Source organism: Ochotona princeps, chromosome 9 (assembly GCF_030435755.1).
Source record: "Ochotona princeps isolate mOchPri1 chromosome 9, mOchPri1.hap1, whole genome shotgun sequence".
NCBI classification, from domain to species: Eukaryota; Metazoa; Chordata; class Mammalia; order Lagomorpha; family Ochotonidae; genus Ochotona; species Ochotona princeps.
In genome coordinates, this window is record NC_080840.1 from 43659210 (window position 1) to 43685191 (window position 25982).

The 25982-nt window shown below is 40.9% G+C and overlaps 1 protein-coding gene across 1 annotated transcript in view; it reads left to right on the plus strand.

Annotated features, from left to right (window-relative positions):
* Positions 1-23639, plus strand: part of TGS1 (trimethylguanosine synthase 1) — a 39307-nt gene extending 15668 nt beyond the window's left edge. The window contains exons 6-13 of the mRNA XM_004580590.2: positions 1301-1387; positions 5029-5203; positions 7014-7320; positions 8852-9001; positions 9897-10040; positions 12916-13132; positions 13727-13805; positions 22051-23639. Coding sequence (XP_004580647.2) covers positions 1301-1387; positions 5029-5203; positions 7014-7320; positions 8852-9001; positions 9897-10040; positions 12916-13132; positions 13727-13805; positions 22051-22167 — 1276 coding nt within the window. The 3' untranslated portion in view covers positions 22168-23639. The remainder of the gene's footprint in view (positions 1-1300; positions 1388-5028; positions 5204-7013; positions 7321-8851; positions 9002-9896; positions 10041-12915; positions 13133-13726; positions 13806-22050) is intronic.
* Positions 23640-25982: the final 2343 nt, after the last annotated feature.

The window sequence follows — 25982 nt, forward strand, 5'->3', positions numbered from 1 at the left end:
GGACTGAGTTGCAAGCTTCTGCAGCCAGCTGGAGAGTGAGCCGATAGATTGAATCAACCAGTCAGTCTCCCCCATTCTTTCCTTCCTTTCCCTCCCTCTCTTCTCAAGTAAAATTTTTTTAAAGCCTGCCTCTATTCCCTCAGTAGAGTAGATATTGCTGTTTTAGCTTCCTCATTAGTTCCTCCTATTTTCTGGAGGAAGAGACCATGTGTGTACTTACATTCCTAGGCCCCAATAGGTAATAAATATTCAGTGAACTTAACTGAAAGATCAAATACTGTAAAAATTATTTCCCTTGGAACTTGTGTTGTGGCCCAGTGAGATAAGCTGGCACATGCTATGCTGGTATCCCGTATAGGTACCAATCCAAGTCCTGACTATTCTGTTTGCCATCCAGCTCTCTGCAAATGTGCCTGAGAAAGCAATGCGACATGGTCCACATGCTTGGGTCTCTGCACCTATTACAAAGACCTGGAAAGAGTATTTTATTTTTATTGGGAAGTCAGATATACAAAGAGGAGGGGAGACAGAAAGAGCTCTGTCCACTGATTGCTTCCCCAAGCATTACAATAACCGGAGCTGAGCCGATCTGAAGCCAGGAGCCCGGAGCCCGGAGTCTCCTCTGGGATTCCCACGCGGGTGCAGGGTTTCAAGGCTTTGGGCTGTCCTCTACTGCTTTCCCAAGCCACAAGCAGGGAGCTGGATGGAAAGTAGGGCTCCAGTATAAGAACCAGTGCCCCAAATGGCATCACAGCACGTGCAAGGCAAGGACTTTAGCTGCTAGGCCACTGTGCTGGACCCTGGATTTTAAGAAGGAATTATTTCTCACCATCTTTATTTACTTGCTGTTATATTGTTACTAAAAGGTATTCCTGATAGATTCTCCTGGGTACTAACCATCACTTTATCATAACCTTATTCTTCTCACTGATACTTCTTTTCAATTTCTTGTTTGTTTTTTAAGGAAAATCTGAGGGAGGAAGTCACTCTAGTAGATTAAGGCTACAGCCTTTATGACCATTGTTCTGCAGGACATTGGAGAGATCTGTGTTTTGTGCCATGTTCTGGAATAGAGAATTACTTGACCTGTTCTAAGATATAAATGCCTGTTGTGCTCCTGTCTGTACTTAACATCATTTGGAAAATCCTGACCACAGTTCTGTTTCTCCTGGCTACCAGAGTTTGTGAACTATAATACATTAGTTTGCTGGCAACATAGGATTAATTATATGAGCTTTTTGATGTTTGCTTCCGCTGTGGGTAATGGCTTATCACTATTTATCTTTGTTTTTTTCTCTAGCCATGAACTGGACGTCGATGAAAATCCATGTGCAGAGTTAGATGACAACGGTGCCCTTCTAGGATTCAAGCATGGCTCAGGACAAAAGTAATTATTTGTAAAAGCTATTGTCTTCCAGAAATTCTGACCACTTCTGCTAGTTAAAGCTGTCTGTTAAGCAGGTAGCTAATAAATATTACTATATTTGATAGTATTTTAAGATGTTATAACTAACCTGACTTGCAGTCAGATTTGCATTAGATATGCATAACTCGTTGTACATATGATTTATTCACATGAATTATCTCAGTTGTGCTTCATAGCAATCCAGTGTTGTTTTTCCATTTCAAAAAGCAATTGAAGTTCACAGAGGTATTCACCGTGGTGAAAATCCAGTCATTTACAGAGAAGAGATGTTTTATAATTCCAAAGCTGAGTTGTCTTGTTACCTCTCACACATGTCTAACCCTGTGTACATATGAAGACCATTAAGAGTATAAGTTCACATCTGCAATAGCGTCTTTTCCTTACGACAATGAGAATACTGAAGTACGCAAAACAAAACATCAAGTAAACATCTTCAAATTATTCCCAGAAGTGTAAAATTTGACATGTATCCTTCTGACTTTACTCACATGTTTTCGTGAGGATTACATGCAAACATAATACTTCCTTTTTAATAAAGCATATAAAATGCAATCATATATACATGCTCTGTAGCTGACCATACATGGCTTCTTTGTTAATGCATAAAACGTTTCTACCTGGCCCTTTCAGTCGGAGTATTGTGCTTAGTTAAGCATCCTAACTAGTGGTATCTGGACTATTCCTAAGGTTTAAGCCTAAGGCTGTGAAGTTCACAGGTTATTGCACCTGTAGATCATTCTTTCCTTCTTATTGCTGAATAGTAGTCCAGTGTATGGCTACCAAAATTTGTTCATGAAATTTTCTCCTGTGAAAAGGCATTTGGATCCATTTCATAAAGATATGTGAACCTTTGTATGTGGAAAATCTGTGTTTTCTCTGGGATTCAATTCCCAAGCATGAAATAGAAGGAAAGTATGAATAAGTAGGTAATTGTGTAAGGAAAAGAGGAGTTTTGTCACCCATGACATTAAAACTGAAGTAATAGTAGGTAGAAAATATTGAAGACTGAAGTAATAGTAGGTAGAAAATATTGAAGACCTGTTTAGGCTGACTTGAAATTTTGACCTAAGCTGAGGATCTTTGTATCTCAAGGTTGAGACATCAGATTTTTCTTCCCTACCTTATAAATTATAAAAAATTAAATAAATGCCTACACTTAAGGAGAAGAACGTGTGAAGGACATGGAAAATGGCTCTGATTAATCTTCACATCAAATCCAATCTCATAGAAGTACATGTTGGTCAAAAATAGTTTCTAAAGAGTACTGGGGTTTTTTTATTATTATTATTATTATTTTAAGATTTTTATTTATTTAGGGCCTGGCGTGATTGTGTAGTGGCTAAAGTCCTCGCCTTGCACGTACTGGGAACACATATGGGCGCTGGTTCTAATCCCGGCAGCCCAGCTTCCCATCCAGCTCCCTGCTTGTGGCCTGGGAAAGCAGTCGAGGACAGCCCAAAGCCTTAGGACCCTGCACCCATGTGGGAAACCTCCTGGCTCCTAGCTTCGGATCGGCGCAGCTCCAGCCATTGCAGCTGCTTGGAGAGTGAACCATCGGACAGAAGATCTTCCTCTGTGTCGCTCCTCTTCTCTGTGTATCTGCCTTTCCAATAAAAATAAATAAAAATATAAAAGATTTATTTATTTTTATTGCAAAGGCAGATATAGAGAGAGGAGCGACAGAGAAGAAGATCTTCCATCTGCTGATTCAATCCCCCAAGAGACCACAACAGCTGGAGCTGCGCTGATCCGAAGCCAGGAGCTTCTGGGTCTCCCACGCTGGTGCAGGGTCCCAAAGCCTTGGGCTGTCCTCAGCTGCTTTCCCAAGCCGCAAGCAGGGAGCTGGAAGGGAAGCAGGGCTGCCAGGATTAGAACCAGTGCTCATATACGATCCCGGTGCATGGAAGAAGAGGACTTTAGCCGCTAGGCTATTGCACCAGGCACCAGTTCATACCCTCATTTAAGTCTTATGATCATAAATTTCAGCAGTACAACATTTTAAAATTTCTATATAGACTGTATTACTATGCACATACAATCTTAAGAAATTAGCAAATAGGTTTTGGAAATACACACTTGGAGATTTCTGTATTGTTGCCTAGGTTTCAACTTAACTATTGTCCTACTTAGAGCATTCAGTTTTATTTTTAAAAGATACAAGATGAGATATTTTATGATATTTTATAATAAAATTTATTTTATTATATGATTAGAATACATGATATTTAAAAACAGGCTTTTCTGGATTGTTTAAGTGCTAACATGTAATATTTACTCCTCAGTCCATGGTAGTTAATAGGAGAGGGAGTTGAATGAAACTTAGTACAGTCAAAGAAAACTTCACAGCAGCTATACAAGCATATATTAAAGAACTTCTGGGGTCCCAGTGTAGTAGCCTAGTGGCTAAAGTCCTAGCCTTGCACGCTCTGGGATCTCATATGGGCACCAGGTCTAATCCCAGCAGACCTGCTTTCCATCCAGCTCCCTGCTTTTGGCCTGGGAAAGCAGTTGAAGACGGCCCAAAGCCTTGGGACCCTGCACCCATGTGGGAGACTCAGAAGAGGCCCCTGGCTCCTGGATTCAGATTGGCTAAGTTCCAGCTGTTGCGGTCACTTGAGGAGTCATCAGACGGAAGATCTTCCTCTCTGTCTCTCCTCTCTGTATATCTGACTTTCCAATAAAAATAAATAAGTCTTTTTTTTAAGCTTGTGAGAAATGAAGTCTGAAAGTAAATATTTTGATGCAAAAAATTTTTAAATCCGTGCTTAGCTTTTCGTAAATACATTTTCTGTAAATGTTGAAGACTATGCTTTCAGGATTGGAAAGATTCAGATAACTAAATCAGGTGTTCGCCAATCATTTGGATATGAGTTTGCTTTTTTGTAAGCTCGGGTTCATTTAGGTTAAGAATTTAGTTGCTGGGCCCAGTGTGATGGCCCAGTGGCTAAATCCTTGCTTTGCACATACCTCTGTGGGCACCAGTTCGAATCTGGGCTGCTCCACTTCCCTTCCAGCTCCCTGCTGTGGCCTGCAAAAGCAGTCGAGAATGGCCGAAAGCCTTAAGATCCTGCCCCTGCCTGGTGGATAAAGGTCTTGACTCCTGGCTTCGGATCAGCTCAGCTCTGGCCGTTGCGGCACTTGAGGAGTGAACCACTGGATGGAAGATCTTCCTCTCTGTCTCCCTTCTCTAAATCTTGACTTTCCATAAAAATAAAAAATCTTAAAAAATTTAATGGCCATTCTTAAAAGAGTTAGAATATATCCAGCGACTTTGAAGATATTTGATATTTATTACCCTGCCATGAGAAAATGTTTATTTTCTCAAATAATATAGTTTCCCCATGCTGCTCTGTCTTTGTTGCAACCCACTACATAATTTCTACTTTCCTGTTATGTAAGCTTCATATTTGCTTTAGAATTCATATACACTGTAAACCTTAAAGTCTTATGTAATTTGAACCTTGATTATTTTATAACTTACAGAAATTTAAATGGTGGCCACTAATAGTAAAATGCTAGTAGAAAATTGTTAGCCTATTCTCACATCAAAGAAACAGTCTTGGAACTTGTGGTGTGAGTCACTTCTTTTGTCCTGGTCACAGGTACGGGGGAATTACACATTTCAGTCGTCGGCAGGTCAGGTATCTGGAGAAGAACATGAAGCGTAAGTCAAAGTACCTGGACATGCGCAGACAGATAAAGATGAAAAACAAACATATCTTCTTTACCGAAGAAGCAGAAAAATCATTTTTCAAGAAAAGCAAAACTCTGAGTAAGGTATGTAGAAATATTTTTTGGACTTATATGTAGAGTCACATTTTGTGAGCCTGACCCCTTAAAACTGTAATATTTGATTGTGAAATTTATTTCTACCAGATAGAAAGGTACCTAAAATTCTTCTTCACTTTCTTCCTGAAGGCATATATTGCATAATCTTAAAAAAAAAAAAAAAAAGTTGAGCCCTGTAAAATGGAAGACAGGAGTGTTGGAAAGTTGTAAAATAGCCATGGCTCAGAAGATAAGTAAGACAGATTGCTTTGCCTCTATAGCAACATGCAATGATAAGGAAAACTTTCAAGTGTTTCAGGCTGAGTAGGACCTTGGTAGTCCAGTTCTGCTATGGCTTTTGCTATAGGCCTCACTTCTGACCTGGTCCAGAAGTGGTCAGTCATGCTTTAACAGGTTCACCATGATGACCTGAAACGTAAGGCCAGAGTGTTGTTTCCTGTAATAATCTGAAGCATTCAAATTCCATCTCCTGGACTTTGCTGTGCCTGCCATGCAAAAGTGTAACTAGAACACTACTGGGTTGAAGAAGTTATTCTTCTACATTCTAGGGGGAATAAAGCACCCTCCAATGAGCACAACCTTGATCAGGGCAAAACCTATTCTTAGACTTCATGATAATTTTGTTTTATCCTCAGAGTACATTTTCCTTTCTAACTTAAGTATTCTTAGAAAACAGGCTACAAAAAAAAAGAGAAAGCAGGCTATGATTTTGTAACTAGTTTTGTTATTGTTATTTCACATTGGTTGGTACCTGATGTGTTTTCAAATATGTTTTAGGGGTCAGAGCATAGTATACAGGCTAATCCTCCATCAATGGTGCCAAGATCCCGTATGGACGATGGTTCAAGTCCCAGCTGCTTCATTTATATGAAGTATATTCTTGTTACTGAAAATGCTGAGAAATAATTCATCTTAACTTGAGCTTTTCATGAACATTTCAAAGAATAACTATAATTTGTTAGGACTGGTATTTCTGACCCTGTTGCTTCATTAAAAGACAGCTCTCATTGTTTCCAAGATAGCATTGCTTTTGTTCTTAAAGACAAATTAACACTGAAGTCATTTTAGAATTCATCCTTGACACTAACGTTTAGCCTGGACTATAGCTTGGCAATTGCAACATGCACTTATATAATTTGAAAAACTAAAATTGGGGCCCGACGGCGTGGTCTGGCAGCTAAAGTCCTCGCCTTGAAAGCCCCGGGATCCCATATGGGCGCCGGTTCTGATCCCGGCAGCTCCACTTCCCATCCAGCTCCCTGCTTGTGGCTTGGGAAAGCAGTTGAGGACGACCCAATGCATTGGGACACTGCACCCGCGTGGGAGACCCGTAAGAGGTTCCAGGTTCCCGGCATCGCATCGGCGCGCATCGGCCCGTTGCGGCTCACTTGGGGAGTCAATCATCGGATGGAGGATCTTCCTCTCTGTCTCTCCTCCTCTGTGTGTATCTGGCTGTAATAAAATGAATAAATCTTTAAAAAAAAAAAAAGAAAAACTAAAATTGGTGGTTCGATTGTTAAAGCCTTTATGGAAAACTACCAAAGGAGTTTATTCCTCTTAAGACTGATTGATAACAGGAAGTATTTCATCAGTGTTTTTCTTCTTTTTAAAGAACTCTTTTATAAGGTCATGGTTTGCACAGATAACAAATTCTAATTAGCTCAATTACACTGATACAGTAGACTTCTCAGAGCTACTAACTACGACACAATTTATCATTGAAGTCAAAAGTGGTAAAAGATGGGACAGTTCTTTGTAGTTTATAATTTATTCTGATGATTATGTCTTAATATTGTAGGTGGAAAAGTTCCTCAAATGGATTAACGAGCCAGTAGATGATGAGGCATCCCAGGAGTCGTGTTCTCACAACAACACACAGGACACTTGCACGAGCACTGATTCCGAGGAGCAGGATATGTCTGTTAAGACAGTGGGTGACCTGCTGGGAGCTAGTAAGGCAGAACCTGAGAAGGGTCCGCCTGCATCTGCAGCTGCTGAACTTGAACCTGAAAAAAGTGAAGGTGACAGTTTGGTGGCAGCTGTTGCAGACAAGCAGGATTGTGTTACTCAAGATAACACAGATTCCCTCCAGGTAGAAACTGAAGGTAAGACTGTACCAAAGCTGGTTAATGGACTTCACCAAGTACATTGTTTCCTTCACCTGTTCCCCTTTAGTGTTCACTTTGAATCATCTATATGTAAGGGTTCACTGTTTAATATTAAGAGGCACAAAGGCATATTAAACATAAATGTGCTCATTTGCATCCTACCGTCTGAGCAAGGACAGTGAATTCAAAGGCAAAGCACTTGGGGACACTGCATCCAGTGACTAGCTCAGCTTTTCTCTTTGATGATTGTTTCTTCCGCGTGGTTGTTGCTGCTGGTAGTTTGGTTTTTGCTGTTTCATGAACATTGAAGTATTCACAGTAAGTGGCTATAGTAAGTGGAGGACAGGATAACACTACAGTTATGCCCTTTTGCACTGGTTGTTTATAACGAAAGTTCTTTTGTAATTAAAAATAACTATTCAGTGGGACATTGTGATCTATAAGATAATTTTCATTAGACATAGCATTCTATTTATTAATGAATTGTTTCATACTAGCCTTATGAAGCAATTCTACTTATTATAATCCATCAGTCATTTCTGAATTTAGTGTTAAAAATAATACCTTGAGTCTTGATTTTTTTATGTTTGTACCTATATGATCTGTGTTTATCTCTGATCTTTGTATCGTGTTTTTCTCTTTTTCTCAATGACAGTTAAAGCTTTTCATTGTCAACATCCTGACAATTCATGTTTATTTGATACTTGCAGATTTCTGAATTGCTTTCTCCTACTTTATTATTTAATCTGTTAGGTAGAATTCTCTGTTCTGGAAATACAAAAAGAACAGCTGAATAGAGTTAAGAAGCTAGCCCAACCAGCTGGCCTGCAGTCTTCCATTTTCCCACACGTCCACATTTCCATGCACCCCAGGTGCCCGTGATGCTGGTAAACCTCACCTGGGCTGCTGCTGCCTTCACAAGGGCGTCTGCAAGAAGTCGATTGTTACGATCTATTCTGGCATTTAGTACTGAGCTCTTACCTTTGTGTCGCAAATAGTCTTACACAACAAATTGTTCCCCCCCCGCAAAAAAAAAAGTTATGATCACCTCTGTTGATAGTAATAGTGAGTGCTGCTATTGATGACTTCTCATGTGACTTAGAGTAATCACGTTACCACATGAAGACAGTTCTGTTCTTGAGGACCATTTACTATAATAAGAGTTTTGCTTTTTGTCCACTGTCACCTTGTTTTTATAGTTAATTTTGACAGCACTCTGGTGTTTGTACATTGCTGCTTAAGATCAAGTTGAAACTAAAACCAAATAACCAAACTAATAAATGTGACTGTCTAAAAGGAACGTGTCTTCTGAATGAGCAGAACCTTTTCTGTGAAGTGGACTTGTGACCCATGTGGCGCGTTCTCGGACACCACCCAGCCTGGAGTTGACATGACTGGGAGCCTTGCCTGCTTTCCTGCCCTGTTCCATACTTATTCTGGAGCACAATCCAAAACTCATTATTTGTCAAATTTACCTATGCTTTTCTTTTTTTATGGTGAGCATCTGTATCTTTGCATTTTATTTTAGCTGAAATCAAGAAGAAGAAGAAGAAACACAAGAACAAAAAACCAAACGGCCTGCCTCCCGAAATAGCTGCTGTCCCTGAGCTGTCGAAGTACTGGGCCCAGAGATACAGGCTCTTCTCCCGTTTCGATGATGGCATTAAGTTAGACAGAGGTAAAGTGAATTTTTAGACATCAGGAGGTCTTGATCTGTAATGGAATTCCAGGGGTTCTGTGAACCTCTTACAAGAAGTTGCCAAATGCTGCATCTTAAGGAAAGGACTTAGGTGTTTCTTATGAGAAATGAGACTAGGGACAAAACCTTGTATTTCAAAGTTTATGTTCTTAATCATCCTTGAGTAAAATGCCACCTGAAGTTTTGGTAAGGAGAAGGAGTAGGAAAATTAGCCCATGATTTTGTTCAAAGAAATGCCTTTTTATAATCGCAGCAACTATCCTGCCGGGCGGCAATGAGAGCAGTGTTCCCTTTGCTCTGGTGTGGGCACAGACCTCATTTCTGGAAACCCTGAGGGTTCTGCTGCTGCTGCTGTTTGCGGCCCTGCAGCCTGAGCTCTCTGCTGCTCTGCCTGACCCTTGGAAGAAGACATGCCAGTTTTTCCAAAATGTCCAGTGTAACTCTGAATAATTACTTTTCCATTAGGAATTAGATGATTTTGAATGCTAGTGGAGAGCAGGGAGCATACCAGTTAGAACAACTCGCTTCTCATTTCCCGTAGTATATAGGCAGTGGTTAATTCTTGCACCAGAAACATCGCAATTGCATTTAGTTACAGCAGAGTAGGGTGTATTACAAAACAACCAGGTTAATTAAGTACCCATAAGGATTGTTTCTTTGGACATTTGGAATAAGAAAAATATCACCCCTTTCCATAACAAGTTTTGTAGGATTCTTTTTTTTTTTTTTTTTTTAATAGACTGTGTGTGTGTGTGTTTAAGGAAAGTAGGCTTTGGCTTTGTAAGAGTATGGCATGTAGCAGTGTTGATCCTGCCTGCTTGGCCTGGCTTCTCAGTTCGGAGCCACCTGTTGAACAGACACTCTTCCCTAACAGAGGGCTGGTTCTCAGTCACTCCAGAGAAGATCGCGGAGCACATCGCCGGCCGCGTGGGTCAGTGCTCCGGCTGCGATGTGGTGGTGGACGCCTTCTGCGGAGTGGGAGGAAACACCATTCAGTTTGCCTTAGCAGGAAAGAAAGGTAACTGGCCCTCAGAGGAAGATCACTTTATTGCTAATTCATGCAGTAGAGGGTTTGTTTTGCTTCCACCTATGTTTTGATACAGCAATGCTAAATTAATATCAAGTATTTAAAGTAATATTTTAATAAGCAATGATGTTTTAATTGCCTTTTAATTTAAAAATTTTTGAATGACAAAACTAATGGGAAACTGAACATTTCATTGTATCATTTGCTGGTGTACATTTCTACTGTGTATTTATTTAATTCACAATCTTAGGATATGTCTTTTACTGTCTCTCTTTAACCGATGCATAAGGACTACAGAAGACGAAGTAACCTGGCTAGGATTATGAGGCTAGTAATTGATTGGACCACGGTCATTACATTCCATACAGTCAGACATGGGAGACGCTTCTTCAGAACATGAGAACAGAGTTCAGGGAGGCCCAGCTTCACTGCTCACTCACTCTCCATGACACACACACACATGAGAAAATGGCTTTGTGCAAAATTGACCGTACCCTCTGTACCAAACTATGTTTAAGATTTACTTTTTTTTTTTTTTTGTATTGGAAAGTTAGATATACAGAGAGGGAGATCACTCCTCAAGCAACTACAATGGCCATATCTGAGCTGATCCGAAGCCAGGAGGCAGGCGCTTCTTCCAGGTCTCCCAGGCAGGTGTAGTGTCCCAAGGCTTTGGGCAATTCTCAACTGCTTTTCAAGGCCACAAGCAGAGAGTTGGATGGGAAGCGGAACCACTGGGTCACGAACTGGCACACATATGAGATTCCAGTGCGTGCAAGGCAAGGACTTTAGCCACTAGGCTACCGCGCTGGGCACCTGTATCAGATTTTATACTTAAATCTGTGCGTGTATTCAGCTGAATGGTTAAGGACTTTTCAGAATTATGTGTTTTTCATGTTAAAAAGTTTTTTTTTTTTAATTTCTGTTTTCTAGTGTTTTAGTGCCATTTCTAAAATATAAGAATTTCTGATCATGATGGAAATGTTCCATATCTATGTTGTTCAATACAGTAGCCACAAACTGTGAGGTTACTGAGCACTTGAAATGTAGTGGTGTGGGAGAATCTGTATTTTTAATGTTACTTCATTTTAGTTTAAAAGTAATAGCCACATATGACTAGTAGCTACCGTTATTGGACAGTACACTTTTATGTAGTGTTACCAACAATTCTTTATCCGTGTGAGCACTGGAGTTGAGCATGTTAAGCTTCTGTTTGGGTTGCTCACCTCCCATATTGGACTGCGGGTTCAAATCCCAGCTACTGTGCTTTCAGTTGGACTTCCTGTTGATGAACTGGGGGTGGGGTAGCAGCTGATGGCTGGAGTGCTTGACACCGGCCACCTATGGGGAGACTTGGATGGAGTTTCAGCCTCCTGGCTTTGGCTTGATCCAGTTCTGACTGGAGCGGGCATTTGGCATTCCCCCCTCCCTTCCTCTAATTCTTCCCCCTCTGCTTTTTAGGTAAATGAAAATAAATATACATTTAAAAAAATACATTAGTTAGGGCCCAATGCAATGACCTAGTAGCCTTCTCCGAGCTAATCCGCTTCCCATCCAGTTACCTGCTTGTGACCTGGAAAAGCACTAGAGAATGGCCCAAGCCTTTGGGACCCTGCACCTGCATGGGAGACCCGGAATAGGCTTGAGGCTCCTGGTTCCTGGCTCGAAATCAGCTCGGCTCCTGCCAGTGCAGCCACTAGGAGAGTGAACTAGCAAATGAAAGAATTTTTTCTTTGTATCTCCCCCCCATATATATATATATATGCTTTTCCAATATAAAAAAAGTAATTTTAAAAAATATGTTTGTTAGCTTCTAATGTGTGTATTAGATGAGTGCTTACATTCTGTTAAGCATATAAACAAAGTCTGTCTCCAAAAGAAATAAAAATGAAAATAGGATTAACTGAATAGGTTAGATGTTAAGTGTCACTTTTTTTTTCATTTTTGATATTGTCATCCAGTCTTTTCTATTAGAAATATAGCTGATTGAGTTGTAATTGCTAGTTTCTTTATGATAGGAAAAACAACATCATAGCTGCATAATTTTGCAACACATAATTGGTGCTTGTCTTCATTATACAAGTGACTCCTCAGTGCATTATTCCCCAAAAGCATTTCAAATTTTGAAACTAGTATTTCCTGGAAAACTGCTACATTCCCATGATAATGACACTGTATGTGTCAGGGTTTCACTTAACCTTCTCAGACACAGAAAACTACTTGTGACAGCAAACAGGTCCACATACAGTGCACTGGAGTAATTTGCTGCAAGATATGTGAATGTGTGTGAGCTAAAATCAACCTACGTTTGCATTGCTTGCTAATTATGAAATTGTGATGAATCAAAGCCCTTCAGGTGAAAACAACATATTGCCTCTACCTGAACTATCTCGTTAAATATCAGCTGATGTTTTCATGTTTCTTTGTTTCTTGGCTCTGCAGGTTTATAAAAACATGTCTATGTGTGGTTTTCTGGAACACTTGTCAGATTTATCTTCATCTGAGCATTCGTTTTGAGGCAGTTTGTATTTGCTGAACGTAGCATCATAGTGTGTGTTGTCCTGGACTGAGCAGAGCGCTGCGCCATGCTCAGTGCGTAGACTGTGGCAGTTCTGGTCACTTGCTTGGGCAGAGCTGGCTGGCTAAGATCCTGGAAAGGTGTAATGCAAGCGAAACTTACTAATTTAAGTAGAATGTTTATAACTAAAGCTTCTATACCTCAGGTGTATATTGGCCACAAGAAATAAGAAATAAAGGTTCTTATGCAGAAGGCAGAAAAATCTATTAGAAAGACAAGCTGTGCTTTGTTTCTCGTAAGTACTAATCAGTGTCAATTGATTATGTTCTTTTCCTTTCCCAATTTCAGTGATTGCCATCGATATTGACCCTGTTAAGATAGATCTCGCTCGTAATAACGCACAAGTTTATGGGATAGCGGACAAGATAGAGTTCATCTGCGGAGATTTCCTGCTGCTGGCTCCCTCTCTAAAGGCCCATGTTGTGTTCCTGAGCCCACCCTGGGGAGGGCCAGACTACGCCACTGCAGAGATCTTCGACATTAAGACAATGATCTCTCCTGATGGATATCCTTTGCAAGCTCTAAGAGTGTACTCAAATGATACTCGTGGGGAGGAATGAATCTACTAAAGAGAAAGAGAAATTGGTGAAGAGGGAAGATAGTTGTTAATGGCAAGCATGGAGTCAAACTTTCTTGCTTACTGTCCAATTTTACCTTTGGAACACAAGAATACACCCGGATTATTGTCTGGAAATTAGGAATGTTCTCCAGACCTATTCCTAAAGTCTTTGGGGGACCCATGTCCTGTTCTGCTCACACTTAAACTGACTGATTCACTGTGTATCTTCCAAATATTGATTTTTATTGCAAAGAAGTGACTTTGTGCATTCCTATTTTGTGTTCTATTTTCTCTGTAAAGAAATAGCAGAGTAATAACCAGTGCATTTCTGGCTCTTGGCTGCCTTACACTAGGCTAAATGAATACGTAGATTTAGCTTGTGTTCTCTAACTAACCTTTGTTGCTGAAGTATAAAGATTTCTTGATTAACTCTTGACTCCATTAGAGAAGTAAATGTACACCATGTGAGAATGAGTAAAAAATCATCTTTCTGATCAGAAAGTAACCTGTTTTTGTTAGTTTTCCTTAACTGTTCTCTACTTTTGAAATTTTCAGACTTTCCCAGAAGATCACTAATAATATCATTTATTTTCTTCCAAGAAATGCTGATATTGACCAGGTAAGCCATTAATGAAGAAAAGCAGAAAAGACAAGGACTTTGCATTACCAGGCAGCATGTCTGTGGCTTACAGTTACGAGAAAGCAGGAGGGGCCCGGCGGTTAGATTCCTGTTCTGTCATTTTCCTCTGCATACCTCTGGCATGCAAGACACAAATGGAGCACTCTAGACACTGACGAGGACAGATTGGAAGGATGATAGAATATGTTGTTTCAAATGCCGAACCGTTAAGCTGACCATGATCTGACTTCACAAAGCTTGCTTTGACAATGGAGGTTTTAGGTATTCCTGAAACGAGGAGCAGAAACAGAAAAATAAGGACAGATAAGACTTTAGTTTGGCCAGGAGCAATTTTAGCTATGGCCTTGTAATTTAAGACACTTGACTCGCCATGATATGTCCTTTTTCAGTTGTTACCATTTTTCATTATACCTTTTTTCCCCACAGAGTTAGACTGGTACGATAATTGCCTCAAAGGTTTAATGATAGCTTCATTTCATGCTTTTGCTGATTCTTTTGTAAATACTTGTTACGTATTTGCTTCGTGCCAAGTATCATTTGTCATCTTACTCTAATTTCCCTCTAATGTTACTGGTTGTGGGTTCTTCTTTCCATGCCTATTCCATACTCAAAATTGACTCTATCGTTTTTTTTTTTTTTTAATTCTGAAGAATTTATCTTCATTATTTCTTCAACTGTGTTCTTGTCTTTTTTCCTCCCTTTGTAAATATCTTATGTAAATGTTAGCCTTCCATATCTATATTTTCTTTATTGCCTTGATCTGGTCTCTCAGGCCTGTCTGTTCTATTATCAGGTCAAATTTGTTCTTTTTCAATGTCATAGTTAAGGGTTTTATACTTTTAGCTGAATACACTTAAAACTACTTGCTACCCTGGTCCGCTAGGAAGGATTGGCTGTGATTCATTTCCCGGGACTTAAGTTCCGTGAGCTGACATAATGTTCTCCAAAGTTGTGATCCTCTGGTTTGAAGGAAGACCAAATGAAACTAACAAGCCTGAACTTTTTTTTTTTTTTTTTTAAAGATTTTATTATTATTGGAAAGCCGGATATACAGAGAGGAGGAGAGACAGAGAGGAAGATCTTCCATCCGATGTCTCACTCCCCAAGTGAGCCGCAATGGGCCGGTACGCGCCAATCCGATGCCGGGAACCAGGAACCTCTTCCGGGTCTCCCACGCGGGTGCAGGGTCCCAAAGCCTTGGGCCGTCCTCAACTGCTTTCCCAGGCCACAAGCAGGGAGCTGGACGGGAAGTGGAGCTGCCGGGATTAGAACCGGCGCCCATATGGGATCCCGGGGCTTTCAAGGCGAGGACTTTAGCCGCTAGGCCACGCCGCCGGGCCCAAGCCTGAACTCTTACTTTGTACATGAGAAGAAGCAGAAATTAAATCCTGCTGCCTGTCACAATCAGCCCATCATGTGTCTAAGCATTAGACCTTCCAAAGTAGAGCGTGTTTTCTAGTGATAAAAGGACACTGTCCTTTTGCCTCATGAGTTGTTACATCAAAACTGATTTTTAACCCGGTGTCTGCTATTCATGCAATTCAGAGCTGCTTTCTGGATTGCCAGTTAGGGCCCAGCCCTGAGGCATGCTGCATTACTTATCTCAAAAGAGAGTTCACTGGGCTGTATCATGACTTTTACATTAAATATAAATAAACACATTTGAGTACTTAAATGACAATAGGAAGTTCAGTGTTTATCAGAAGTAATGCTACAGTAATTAAACTTTGAGAGTTTAAACTCAGAGAGAGAATGTAATTTTCCTGGTTTATCTCAAAAGCCTGTCGGAGAAAAGGTTGTTCAGATTTTCTGCCACTAGGGGGAGCAATACACTAGCGTATAAGAAGTAAGGGAAGATGAGAGGTTCCAAGTACATTGTTTCATAGTGGTGAATTTAGATCAAATTCTAGTAGAGAAATTAATTTTTTATGTCAAAATGAATAAAATTTATCCATATACTAGGTTTTTAATGAGAGGAAACAATACTACAAGAATGAGAAAAGTCGAATTTGTAAAGAAGTTGTCCCCTTTTTTCTTAAGGAGTATTTAAGATGCCACAACATACTAAACTTAGAAATGTGTTGGATTCCCAAAGTCATGATTCTGCTATTTGAAACCAAGGCTGCATTTTTCGCAATGGAATGTCTACAAAGGACAGTTAACTTCCCATTTAAGGAGGTTGTACTGAATGATGTTTATATTATTCTAAAGTGAGTGTGGACAGGACACAAACACAGCTGCTTGCCTTGCGGCTTGTCTGTGTGCAAGAGGATGCTGATTATGTGCTGTATCCTTTCTCTGTTTGCGAATTATTGCATCTCTGGATATCCAAACTTCTATTATCAAACCCAGGAACTGAGTAATTTAAAAACATTGTTGCTGAGAGGCTGTTGGAAGTAAGGTGTCCCTCGCCTTGCTACGGATGCCTAGACTAGCCTTGCCTCAGACAGCCCAGGGCGCGTGTGTTAATGTATTACACCTTGCTTTCCTCATTGCTTTCCTTTGACAGAAATGTTTTAATCTACCATGCTTTGCAACCATGAAAATTTTATGGTTTTTTGTGCTTTTTGTGAAAGATCTATTTATTTGAAAGAGAAAATGACAGATCTTCCACCCTCGGGCTTGTTCCCCAGATAACTGCAGGAACCAGGGCTGGGCCAGACTGCAGCCAGGAACCTGGAACTCCAGGTTTCTCTCTTGGGTGGCAGGATCCAAGAATTTGGCAAATCTTTCATTGTTTTCCTAGGTTAACGAGCAAGGAGCTAGACTGAACACTGAGCAACTGTTTCGCAAACCAGGGCTCATGTGGGAAGCCAGTATTGCGAATGGCAGGTGCGCCCCAACACGAGCCATGAAAACATGTATTGAGTAGTAAAACCCTAACAGGTGGGCACAGGTCTCTGAGCAGACTGTGATGTTTGCTCTCCTGAGGGGAGCAGCAGGCAGCAGCTGTCCGGCACCACCTTGTGTGAAATCCCTGCCAGTAGACTCTAACATGATTGGTCTGTCTTAGCTGGGCATGATGCAAGGAGTGGCTCCTAGTCCGTTTGATAAAGTAGCTCCTTCCTCTTTTGATTTTATTCTAGACACAGGGTGCAGCCTTGCGGTGAATACTTGTGATAAATACTATAAATACAGTATTCCAGCAGGTGGAAGATCATTGGTCCTGGTTCAGGAACCAAAGCACATGAGAGTAGAAAAGGGGGTAAGAACTGGATTGGACTTCTGCTGCATACATGATCACTGTAGGTGGGGAGGGGACTGCAAACTGATGGACCTCACAGGGTGGACAGTTGCAGTTTTGCCTAAATATTTCTAAATGTAACTTGTATTTTCTTCACTACTGTCTATGCATTCATCTCAGTAAATGATATTGATAGGAAAAAAAATTACTGGAGTGCCCAATTCTGTGCCTACCTGTTCGTGTCTTACGCTTCATCCAAAGATTTTCAATACTCTGGTCTTCTGTATGCTGTAGTGACTTACGGAATTAAGAACAGACCTTATGTTTCCAGAATCTACACCTAGGTGTAGATAAGAGCGAGTGAGCCAGTAGATGAGAGAGCTCTCTGTCTTTCCACATGGGTGGATAAATAGAGCTAGTGAGTTAATTTAAATGTTGCCTCGTTTTCCACTGATAAATGTTTTCTTGTACCTGTCATGCTTTTAATCAACTGACTTACTTTTTTGTGTAGTTTTTAACTGAATGGAACAAAGGAACATGGGGGCTAAAGGACTTGGGAGTGAGCCCCTCGTTTGTTCGTCATGAGGCTTCTAATCACAGCCAGTGGTTCTCTAGCTTTGTGCTCCTGTCTTTGTATTAGGCTGACATCTGTCGACCTCATAAACTACTGTTCATTTTTACCTGGCACCAAGGTCTCAACCCAACACTTTGCACTTTGTGGATACAGTCACTTCTCTAGTGTGGATACAGTTACTTCTCTGTGCTGTAGTTTTAATGCATCTCTGTTAGAATGAAGTGTTCTTGTGTTCTTGTCATTAATAGTCATTATATAGTTTTGTTTTAGGACCAGTCTGGAAGGTTTCTTTCATCCAGTTACTATTCTTTGTTACTTTAAATCTATTTTCTTTTTGTGTGTTTGGCTTTTTTAAAAGCAGAGTTCCAGAGAGATACCTTCCGTCTGCTGGTTCACTCCTCAGATGGCAACAACAGCCAGAGCTAGGCTGATCCGAAGCCAGGAGCTTCTTCCGGGTCTCCCATGTGAATGCAGGGGCCAAAGGGCTTGAGACATCCTCCACTGCTTTCCTAGGCCATTAGCTAGGAACTGGACCAGAAGTGAACCATCCAGGACATGACTGGCACCCATATGGGAGGCCAGTGCCCCGGGTGGAGGCTCATTAGCCTGCTCTGACATGGCACCGGCCCTGAGTGTTTGACTCTTACATCTTCTATACTTTTTTTCACTGAAGTCATCACTTTTGCTGTCCTTTTTCCCGTTTCTCCTTTGTGTAGGTGATTAAAGTTTAGTCCTTACTTATAGCCCCCAACCAAACTAATCATGGTTTATTTTGGTAGAACTGATATGCTAGGTAATATGCCACAAACAACGTGAACTATAACCCAGAACTACTTATCGTTACCGATTTATCTATATGCTGTTCTCCCTATCCCACCGTCCTTCCTTCTTTCTCTTTGCCAGGGCTAGGGGCATGCTCGTCAAAGCAGCAGCACCCTTTAGCATACCTGTGGGCTGGGTCTCAGGGTAGGGCGGACTGAGTTAAGCTGCAGTACCTGTGGGTATGCACAAGAGGCAGATGTGATGTGGGATGGACCAGGCTAGGCCTCAGCACCTACTGGCACATGCCAAAACCAGGGCTGGGGTGGGCCTCATAGGGGTTTCTGGGAGATGCCCCAACCAGGCCACAGCACTCATCAGTTCACGTGAGAGATGGGGCTGGGCTGGAATTGACCAGATAGCTGCATCCTCCAGTATTTGCATTGGCTGGTATAGGAAAGAGACCAAACTTGACCCTGTAATAGTTGGTACACACAGCCAATGCTGAGGTCACCCCAAGTGAGATTTCTTGGGGGACTCCTCTACTAGATAATTGGACTCAAATCCCAGGCACAGGGAAAATCAGGACATGTGGTCTAGCCTTGGAGCACATATATCAGGACTGGACCTCCCCAGTTGCTGATGCCTGTGCAATGGCCCAAATGCCCAGATGCACACAAGAACCCTGACAGGCAGCTTAATCTAGGACAGCAGAGGATGGCAAGTACCTTGTCAGAGGATGCAGAGCAGAACTCTCCTGACCAAGCTTGGCAGCAAGTGTCTGGGTCTGTGGATGTACTGAGGTAGGACTTGGTCAGCTGATGGACCTGGGAAAGATTTTCGCAACGCTGGTACCACAAAGCCAGCAATGTCTCAAAACTGTCAGTACCACTCAGGAAAATTCGTCTCTACATCAGGGTCTCCAAGACATCATCAAAGGACGGTCTCCTATCCCTGGGCGCTGATGTAGTTTGACAGCCAAGAGTGGTCCCCTCTCCCCAACCTCCTCTTCCTCCCACTGCACCCAGCAGACCAGGAGAATAGAGAAAAGAATGGGGGAGGGGGAGGAACAGGAGCAGTACCACACCTAAATCATACCTCATTCATAGAGAAATTATTGAGAAATAGTTGTATTTTAGATACAGTGTCAGAATGGGTTTCATCAACTATAAAGACAAAATTCTTTGTTTTTCGTTGTCTTGTATTGTGAAGAATATGAGTGACTTGAAGCTGACCAAATGAAATGTGAAACAGCTATTTTTAGGCATTGACACTGAAACTTACAGTTTTGATTTAAAATTTTTATAGGGTTTTTTTTTTTTTCTGTCATTTTAAGGGACACCATGTTTGACTTTTATATTTATCTATCCCTGGTGGTAAAACACAGTCTCTTTGGTGCTTGTTTAAGAATGGGGATAAGTATTGATGTTGGCATTACTGACTTGGAGAACCAACTGTTTCTTTTCAGAACATACCATAAAATAAATGTACCATAAAGTGATCTACTGGTTCTTCCCTATTTCTATATCTGTAACTTCTTTGCTAAGAGGAAGTTCAATTATTTTAAAATTCAGACTTAACTGGTAATATAGTACATCTTGCCTTCTACCAAATGCGGCTGCACCATGTTCAGCGAAATCATGCTTCAATGCTATAAACTGCTAAAGACTAAAATTAAAATAGGCATGAGACAGCTGAATAGCAATCTAAGCCATTTTAAGGTGTATAGAATACGGTTGAATGTAAACCAAAATTGACATGTCTATGAAGAAGTCACAGGTTGTGGTTGAGAACCTGCATTTTCCTATTAACATATTGGTTAATCAATACCATGTCAATTAATGCCATAATGTTGTAAATGGTTGGAAATATTATGTTGGGACTTTTAATTGATTGAAATGATACTCTGCCGGCTCTACCTTCAGACCAGAGATGGTCTCACCAAGAAACCATTGAACTTACCAGGACAATAAGATGCTGGACTTTGTGCTTGGTAAATACCTCCAATGAAAGAATGTCAACTGAATTTGAACTATGGAAATGCAACAAGGTGGAGCATTCCACCGTGGGGGGAGGGTTTTGGGAGAGGCGGGGGGAATCCCAGTGCATAAAAAAATGTATCACATAATGCAATGTAATTAGTTTTTTTTTTTAACTGATCTTTTTTTTATTTATTATTCATTAATTACATTGTATTAGTTTCATAGGTACTGGGATTTCCCCCACCCCTCCCCACACCCTCCCCCCATGGTGGATTGCTCCACTCTGTTAGCAGTGTAATTAGTTTAAAAAAAAAAAAAAGGAAATGCAATAAAAATACATGTTAAAAAAATAAATAAATAAATCTTAAAAAAAAAAAAAACAAATGCGGCTGCAGTATATGTAACACCTCAGGTAGATTGTCTCAGCCCTCAAAACCAAACTACACCGAGTAAGCAGCTCTACAGAATCCATAGCTACGGTGCCAATTACTGTGACAGACGGTGTGTGTCTCCCTGCGGTTAGCCTTGGTCTCTCAGCGCCCTCTGTTCTCTGACTACCTGTTGTTCTTTCTGTTCATCTTATTGCTGCCTGGTAAACTGGATCTCTGGGACACATCTGCATTTGCCAATTAATGGATCTCTTAAGAGGCTGGATGAAAAAAAGTGCTTCACCAAAACAAAGCCTTATCTCTGTAGGAATTTAGGACAAGGGCCGAGGACCCGCATTGTAGTTCTGCAAGTGAAATCTCTGCCTGTGACACTGGCGTCCCATGTGAGCACCTGCTCGAATTCAGGCTCGTCCACTTCCAGTCGAGCTCCTGCTAGTGTATATGAAAAGACAGCAAGACAGGCCCAAGTATTCAGGCTCCTGGCTTCAGTGTGACCCAACCCCTGTATGTAGCGTGTTACCCAGCAGATGGATCTCTCTGTGTTCCTCTCCCTCTTTCTGCCTTTCAAACAAATCTTTAAAAAAATTAGGACAGAACATGTGTGGTTTAAAGTGCCACAAAAGTGTGTACTATTGGAGCAAGACATGGGCTGTTGACTGCTCCTGCTGTTAACAGTCATTTGATAGTCCTTTGAATGGTAGCTGTATGGAGGAGGTGGGAAGTATGTTCAGCTTCCTAACCAAGGGATTGGTCCCTTTAATCTGTTAGTCCTGGAAAACAGCAGGAATTTGCCACAGATTTTTAAATAGCTACACAAGACTGCAGCAGGTGTAGGAAGTAGTCTGAGTTTAGGAAAATGGGAAGTGACCAGTGCAGGAGGGATAAGTCATTAGAAATCATTAGCAGAAGCAAGACTGGGATAGTAGGCCTTGCAGCCGCAAGCACAGCTGCCCTGCTCTCACATGCGTTCCTAGCAGCTGGTAGCAAATACTCTGCAAATACTTGTGAATGAGACAATAAGATGCAGAGAAGCTGAGCAGGACGAAGATTGTCAGGAAAGTGGGAAATGGAAGGTTGGCTCTTTAAATGTCCATAAATCTTGAGTTTTAGAATTTGTTCGTTTTTTTCTTCAAGTTACTTAGTTTATGTCATTGGAGAAATCAACATTGGTGTTACCCAGAAAAACAAGAAGATCTGAAACCAGAATTTCTGTCACAGGATGGAAGTGACGATGGATGTTTTAAAAACTGGACCATTTACTTGATTCATGTTGAAGGAAAATGGATGTTTTGAAATCATGCTTATTACATGGTTCTCTTCTGTTCCATGTTTGCAGGTGGCATCCTTAGCTGGCCCTGGAGGGCAAGTGGAGATAGAACAGAACTTTCTTAACAATAAACTGAAGACAATCACTGCATATTTTGGTGACCTGATCAGAAGACCAGCCTCTTAAACCTGACTGTGTAGCAGGACAAGGACAGAGGTGAGGCACTTGGAATGTCTCCTTCACTCACTGGCACTGTGTACTCATGTTCTTCTATCGCCACCTAAAAGGGAGGTGTATGGATGCTTCATGAATATAAATAAAGTGCCTTGAGATTTTTGTATAGAATTACCATGTATATTTTACGGTATTGTAGTACATGCTGTAAAAAAGGGAAGCTTCCCCCTGTGGTTAATTTCAGGGTGTGTCTTGTTTTTCTAAAATTTTGTATGTTTTTACATCTTTGTGGATATGTATATGAAAACAATTACTGCGTTGTTGGTTCTTTTTTTTTTAATATAGATAACAAAGAAAACAAATAAGGTATATTCTACACATTTAACTGCTAATGAGGAAAATAATGTTAAATATTTCAGGCAATGCCAAAGGTACGAAGTGAAATATTGAGCCTCCCGCCCCCTTCCCTACCCTGTATCCTTCCTTCAAAAATAATCACAGCTTAGCAGCATTTATAATTGGAGGACAGGAAGGAATTTTAGTAATACCCTGTGACACTTTTTTCTTTGTTGCACTGTTGAATTCTTGTTTTTTAACTTTATGTATTTTTTTAATATACGGATTTTTTTTTTATCTTGCAGACTTTGTGTTTCATTGTATCTATAGATCTACCTCGTTGTTTTTTTTAATGACTGCTTTACCTCCATCATCTGGATTGTTGTGAATTGTTTAACCAGTTCCTTACTAGTGGTCTTGAGCTATTTTCAACAATTTTGCACTGAGCTTGAATATAATGTGTATTACTGACCAACTGTCCCCACAGGTTGGCACAGTTTGGTTTTGGTAGATGGAGTCAAATTGCTTCAATAATGATGGGCCCACTTGCACTCAAACCCACACTAAAATGCATGTTTCTTTCCACCCTCGCTAGTTGGGAACATCATTGGGTATTTCAGTATCATGGGTAAGGAAAATGATGTCTTACTTATTATATGTGTTCCCTTAATTATGAATAAGACTAGAGATATTTTCGTGTAGTTCTTTCCAGTGAAATTTTTCCTTTGGAATATCATTTTCCTGTTAGTACAAGTTCTGTATAAGCTAAAGAGCCCTGTGTCTTTAGTAGATGTGAAAATATGTCTTTCCAAATACTCCCTTTGAACATGTTTGGGTTGTTTTTATTTGTATATGTTTGCGCCGCAAAAAAGTTCTTAACGTTAATGTAGCCGGGCATGTTTTTCCTTTGTGCCTTCTGGATTTATGTCTTTCAAGCACATTTCCTCCTAGAATACACACAGTCTTATTTAGGCCTTCCTCTACAGTATTCTTGTTTTGATGTCTTTGCTTCATCTGCAATTTGTTTTTTAACATCCTTTTATTTTATAAAGTTATTGTTTTTAAAATTTCCATTGTAGAATCAATATACAAAACGTTTTGTAATTGAATTTTGTACTCTTCTATTAAAGTGACGATGAAACAAGGAATATGTGTTTAATCATTCATCTAAAAAATGTATTGTCATCTTTTTTTAAAAAAGATTTATTTATTTTTTTTACAAACCCAGATATAAAGAGAGGAGGAGAAACAGAGAGGAAGATCTTAGTCCGATGAGTCACTCCCCAAGTGAGCCACAACAGCCAGTGCTGTGCCGATCCGGAGCCAGGAACCAGGAACTTCCTCCAGGTCTCCCACACGGGAACAGTGTCCCAAAGCCTTGGGCCGTCCTCGACTGCTTTCCCAGGCAACAAGCAGGGAGCTGGGTGGGAAGTGGAGCTGCTGGGATTAGAACCGGCGCCCATATGGGATCCCGGCGCGTTCAAGGCGAGGACTTTAGCCGCTAGGCCACGCCGTGACAGACCTGTGTATTGTCATCTTTATGAGTAGATTAAAAGAAGCATGAAACTGTGAGCCATGTATTTTGGCTCTGAGAACTCTATCTTTTAATAATGTGAGCTATTATAGAGGATGGCCAAAGCCGTGGGACCTAGCACCCAGTTGGGAGACCAAGAAGAAGCTTCCAGCTTCAGATCAGTGCAACTCCAGCCCTTATGGCTATCTGAGGAGTGAACCAGCAGATAGAAGCGCTCGCGCTCACTCTCTGTCTCTCTCTTCTCCCTCTCCCTCCCTCTTTCTCCTCTCCATAAATCTTATCTGCCTTTCCAATAAAAATAATCTTTTAAAAAATGAGCTTTTTAGATATTAGGCAAAATATGATTTGGGCTGAGTAAATTAAAATAATTGGAGGACTTTTTAGTAAGTGCTAGACAGAAATATCTTTTTAAAAAAGTTTGTTGGAGTATGCCAGCTTTACGGGTTATGCATGATTGGGACCAGCATTGTGACATAACAAGTTCAGCTGCCACCTGCAGTGCTAGCTACACTTCCAATCCAGCTCCTCGCTAATGTGCCTGGGAAAGCAGTAGAGAGTGACCTGTACATAAGCTTGGATTCATGCACCTCCGTGGAAGGCCTGCAAGAAGCTGCTAGCTCTTGGCTTTGACCCACCCAGCTCCTGCTTTGCAGCTATTGGGAGGGGAACTAGAAGATGACTTTTCTCTAACTCTGCCTTTTAAATAAAGTAAATCTTCACGGGGGAGGGGGTGTGATTTGCAATAGCAAAAACTATCTAAACATTGTGGCTTTCCTATTATTGTTTATGTATCAAACTGCTTGAATTTGTTTAATATTGCTAGCATTGTGTACTGCTTCCAGAATTGGTGGAACTTAGAATGTGATGCAACTTAGTCATTTGGGTGAAAGGTGGGATAAAACCCAATTTCCTTTGTTTTTTTGTGTTTTTTTTTTTAAGATTTTATTTTTATTGCAATGGCAGATACACAGAGAGGAGGAGAGACAGAGAGAAAGATCTTCTGTCCAATGATTCACTCTCCAAGTGAGTGCAATGGCTGTTGCTGTGCCAATCCGGAGCCAGGAGCCAGGAATGTCCTCCAAGTCTCCCACACGGGTGCATTGGGCCATCCTTGACTGCCTTTCCAGGCCACAAGCAGGGAGCTGGCCACGCCGCCGGGCCCAAAAACCCGTTTTCCAGAGTAAGTATTCAGATTTTGTTGCTTTTCATGCCTACTCTTCTTTCTGCAATGTGTTACTACTTGAACATTATTAATCCCAAAGCTAATTTCTTTTTCTGAATAGAGTGCCTATATGTGTAGAATAGGAAGCCTGATCAAAACTAAAGTATTAAACTAATTTGAGACCTTTTACAGGGCCTGGTGTTGTACCAGACTGGGTAGCTACCTTTTTTTCTGCAATGTAGTAATATCTAAATTACTATGAAATTTTCAAATTATTCAGTAATATTTTCATTCCTGTCAGCTTTATATTGTGCCATGTTGGTTCAGTATTAGACTTCATGTAACAGGTTACATTTATATTATGTGTTTGGTGTACCTTTGTTAGTCTTGGTATCAAATTATTCTGGAGCCGCATGAAGGCTTAGCAAGCTAATCTGCCTGCAGAGCACTGGTTCAAGTCCCGGTTGCTCCAATTCAAATCCAGCTCCCTACTGATGAACTAGAAAAGCAGTAGAAGATGGCCCCTGCACCCCTGTGGGAGATCCAGAGGAAGCTTCTGGCTCTAGGAACTTATTCAGATTTATAATGCCTTTATGAACTTTAGGCCAACATGGTAGCTCTGCAGCTAAACTACCGCCTAAAATGTCAGCATCCCTATCTGGATGCTGATTCCAGTTCTGTCTACTTCCATCAAATTGAGTTTCCTGCTTATGTGCCTGGAAAAGCTGCAGAAAATGGCTCAAGTAGTTGAGCCCCTTCCATCCATGTGACAGACCCAGATGGGGTCCAGGGGTC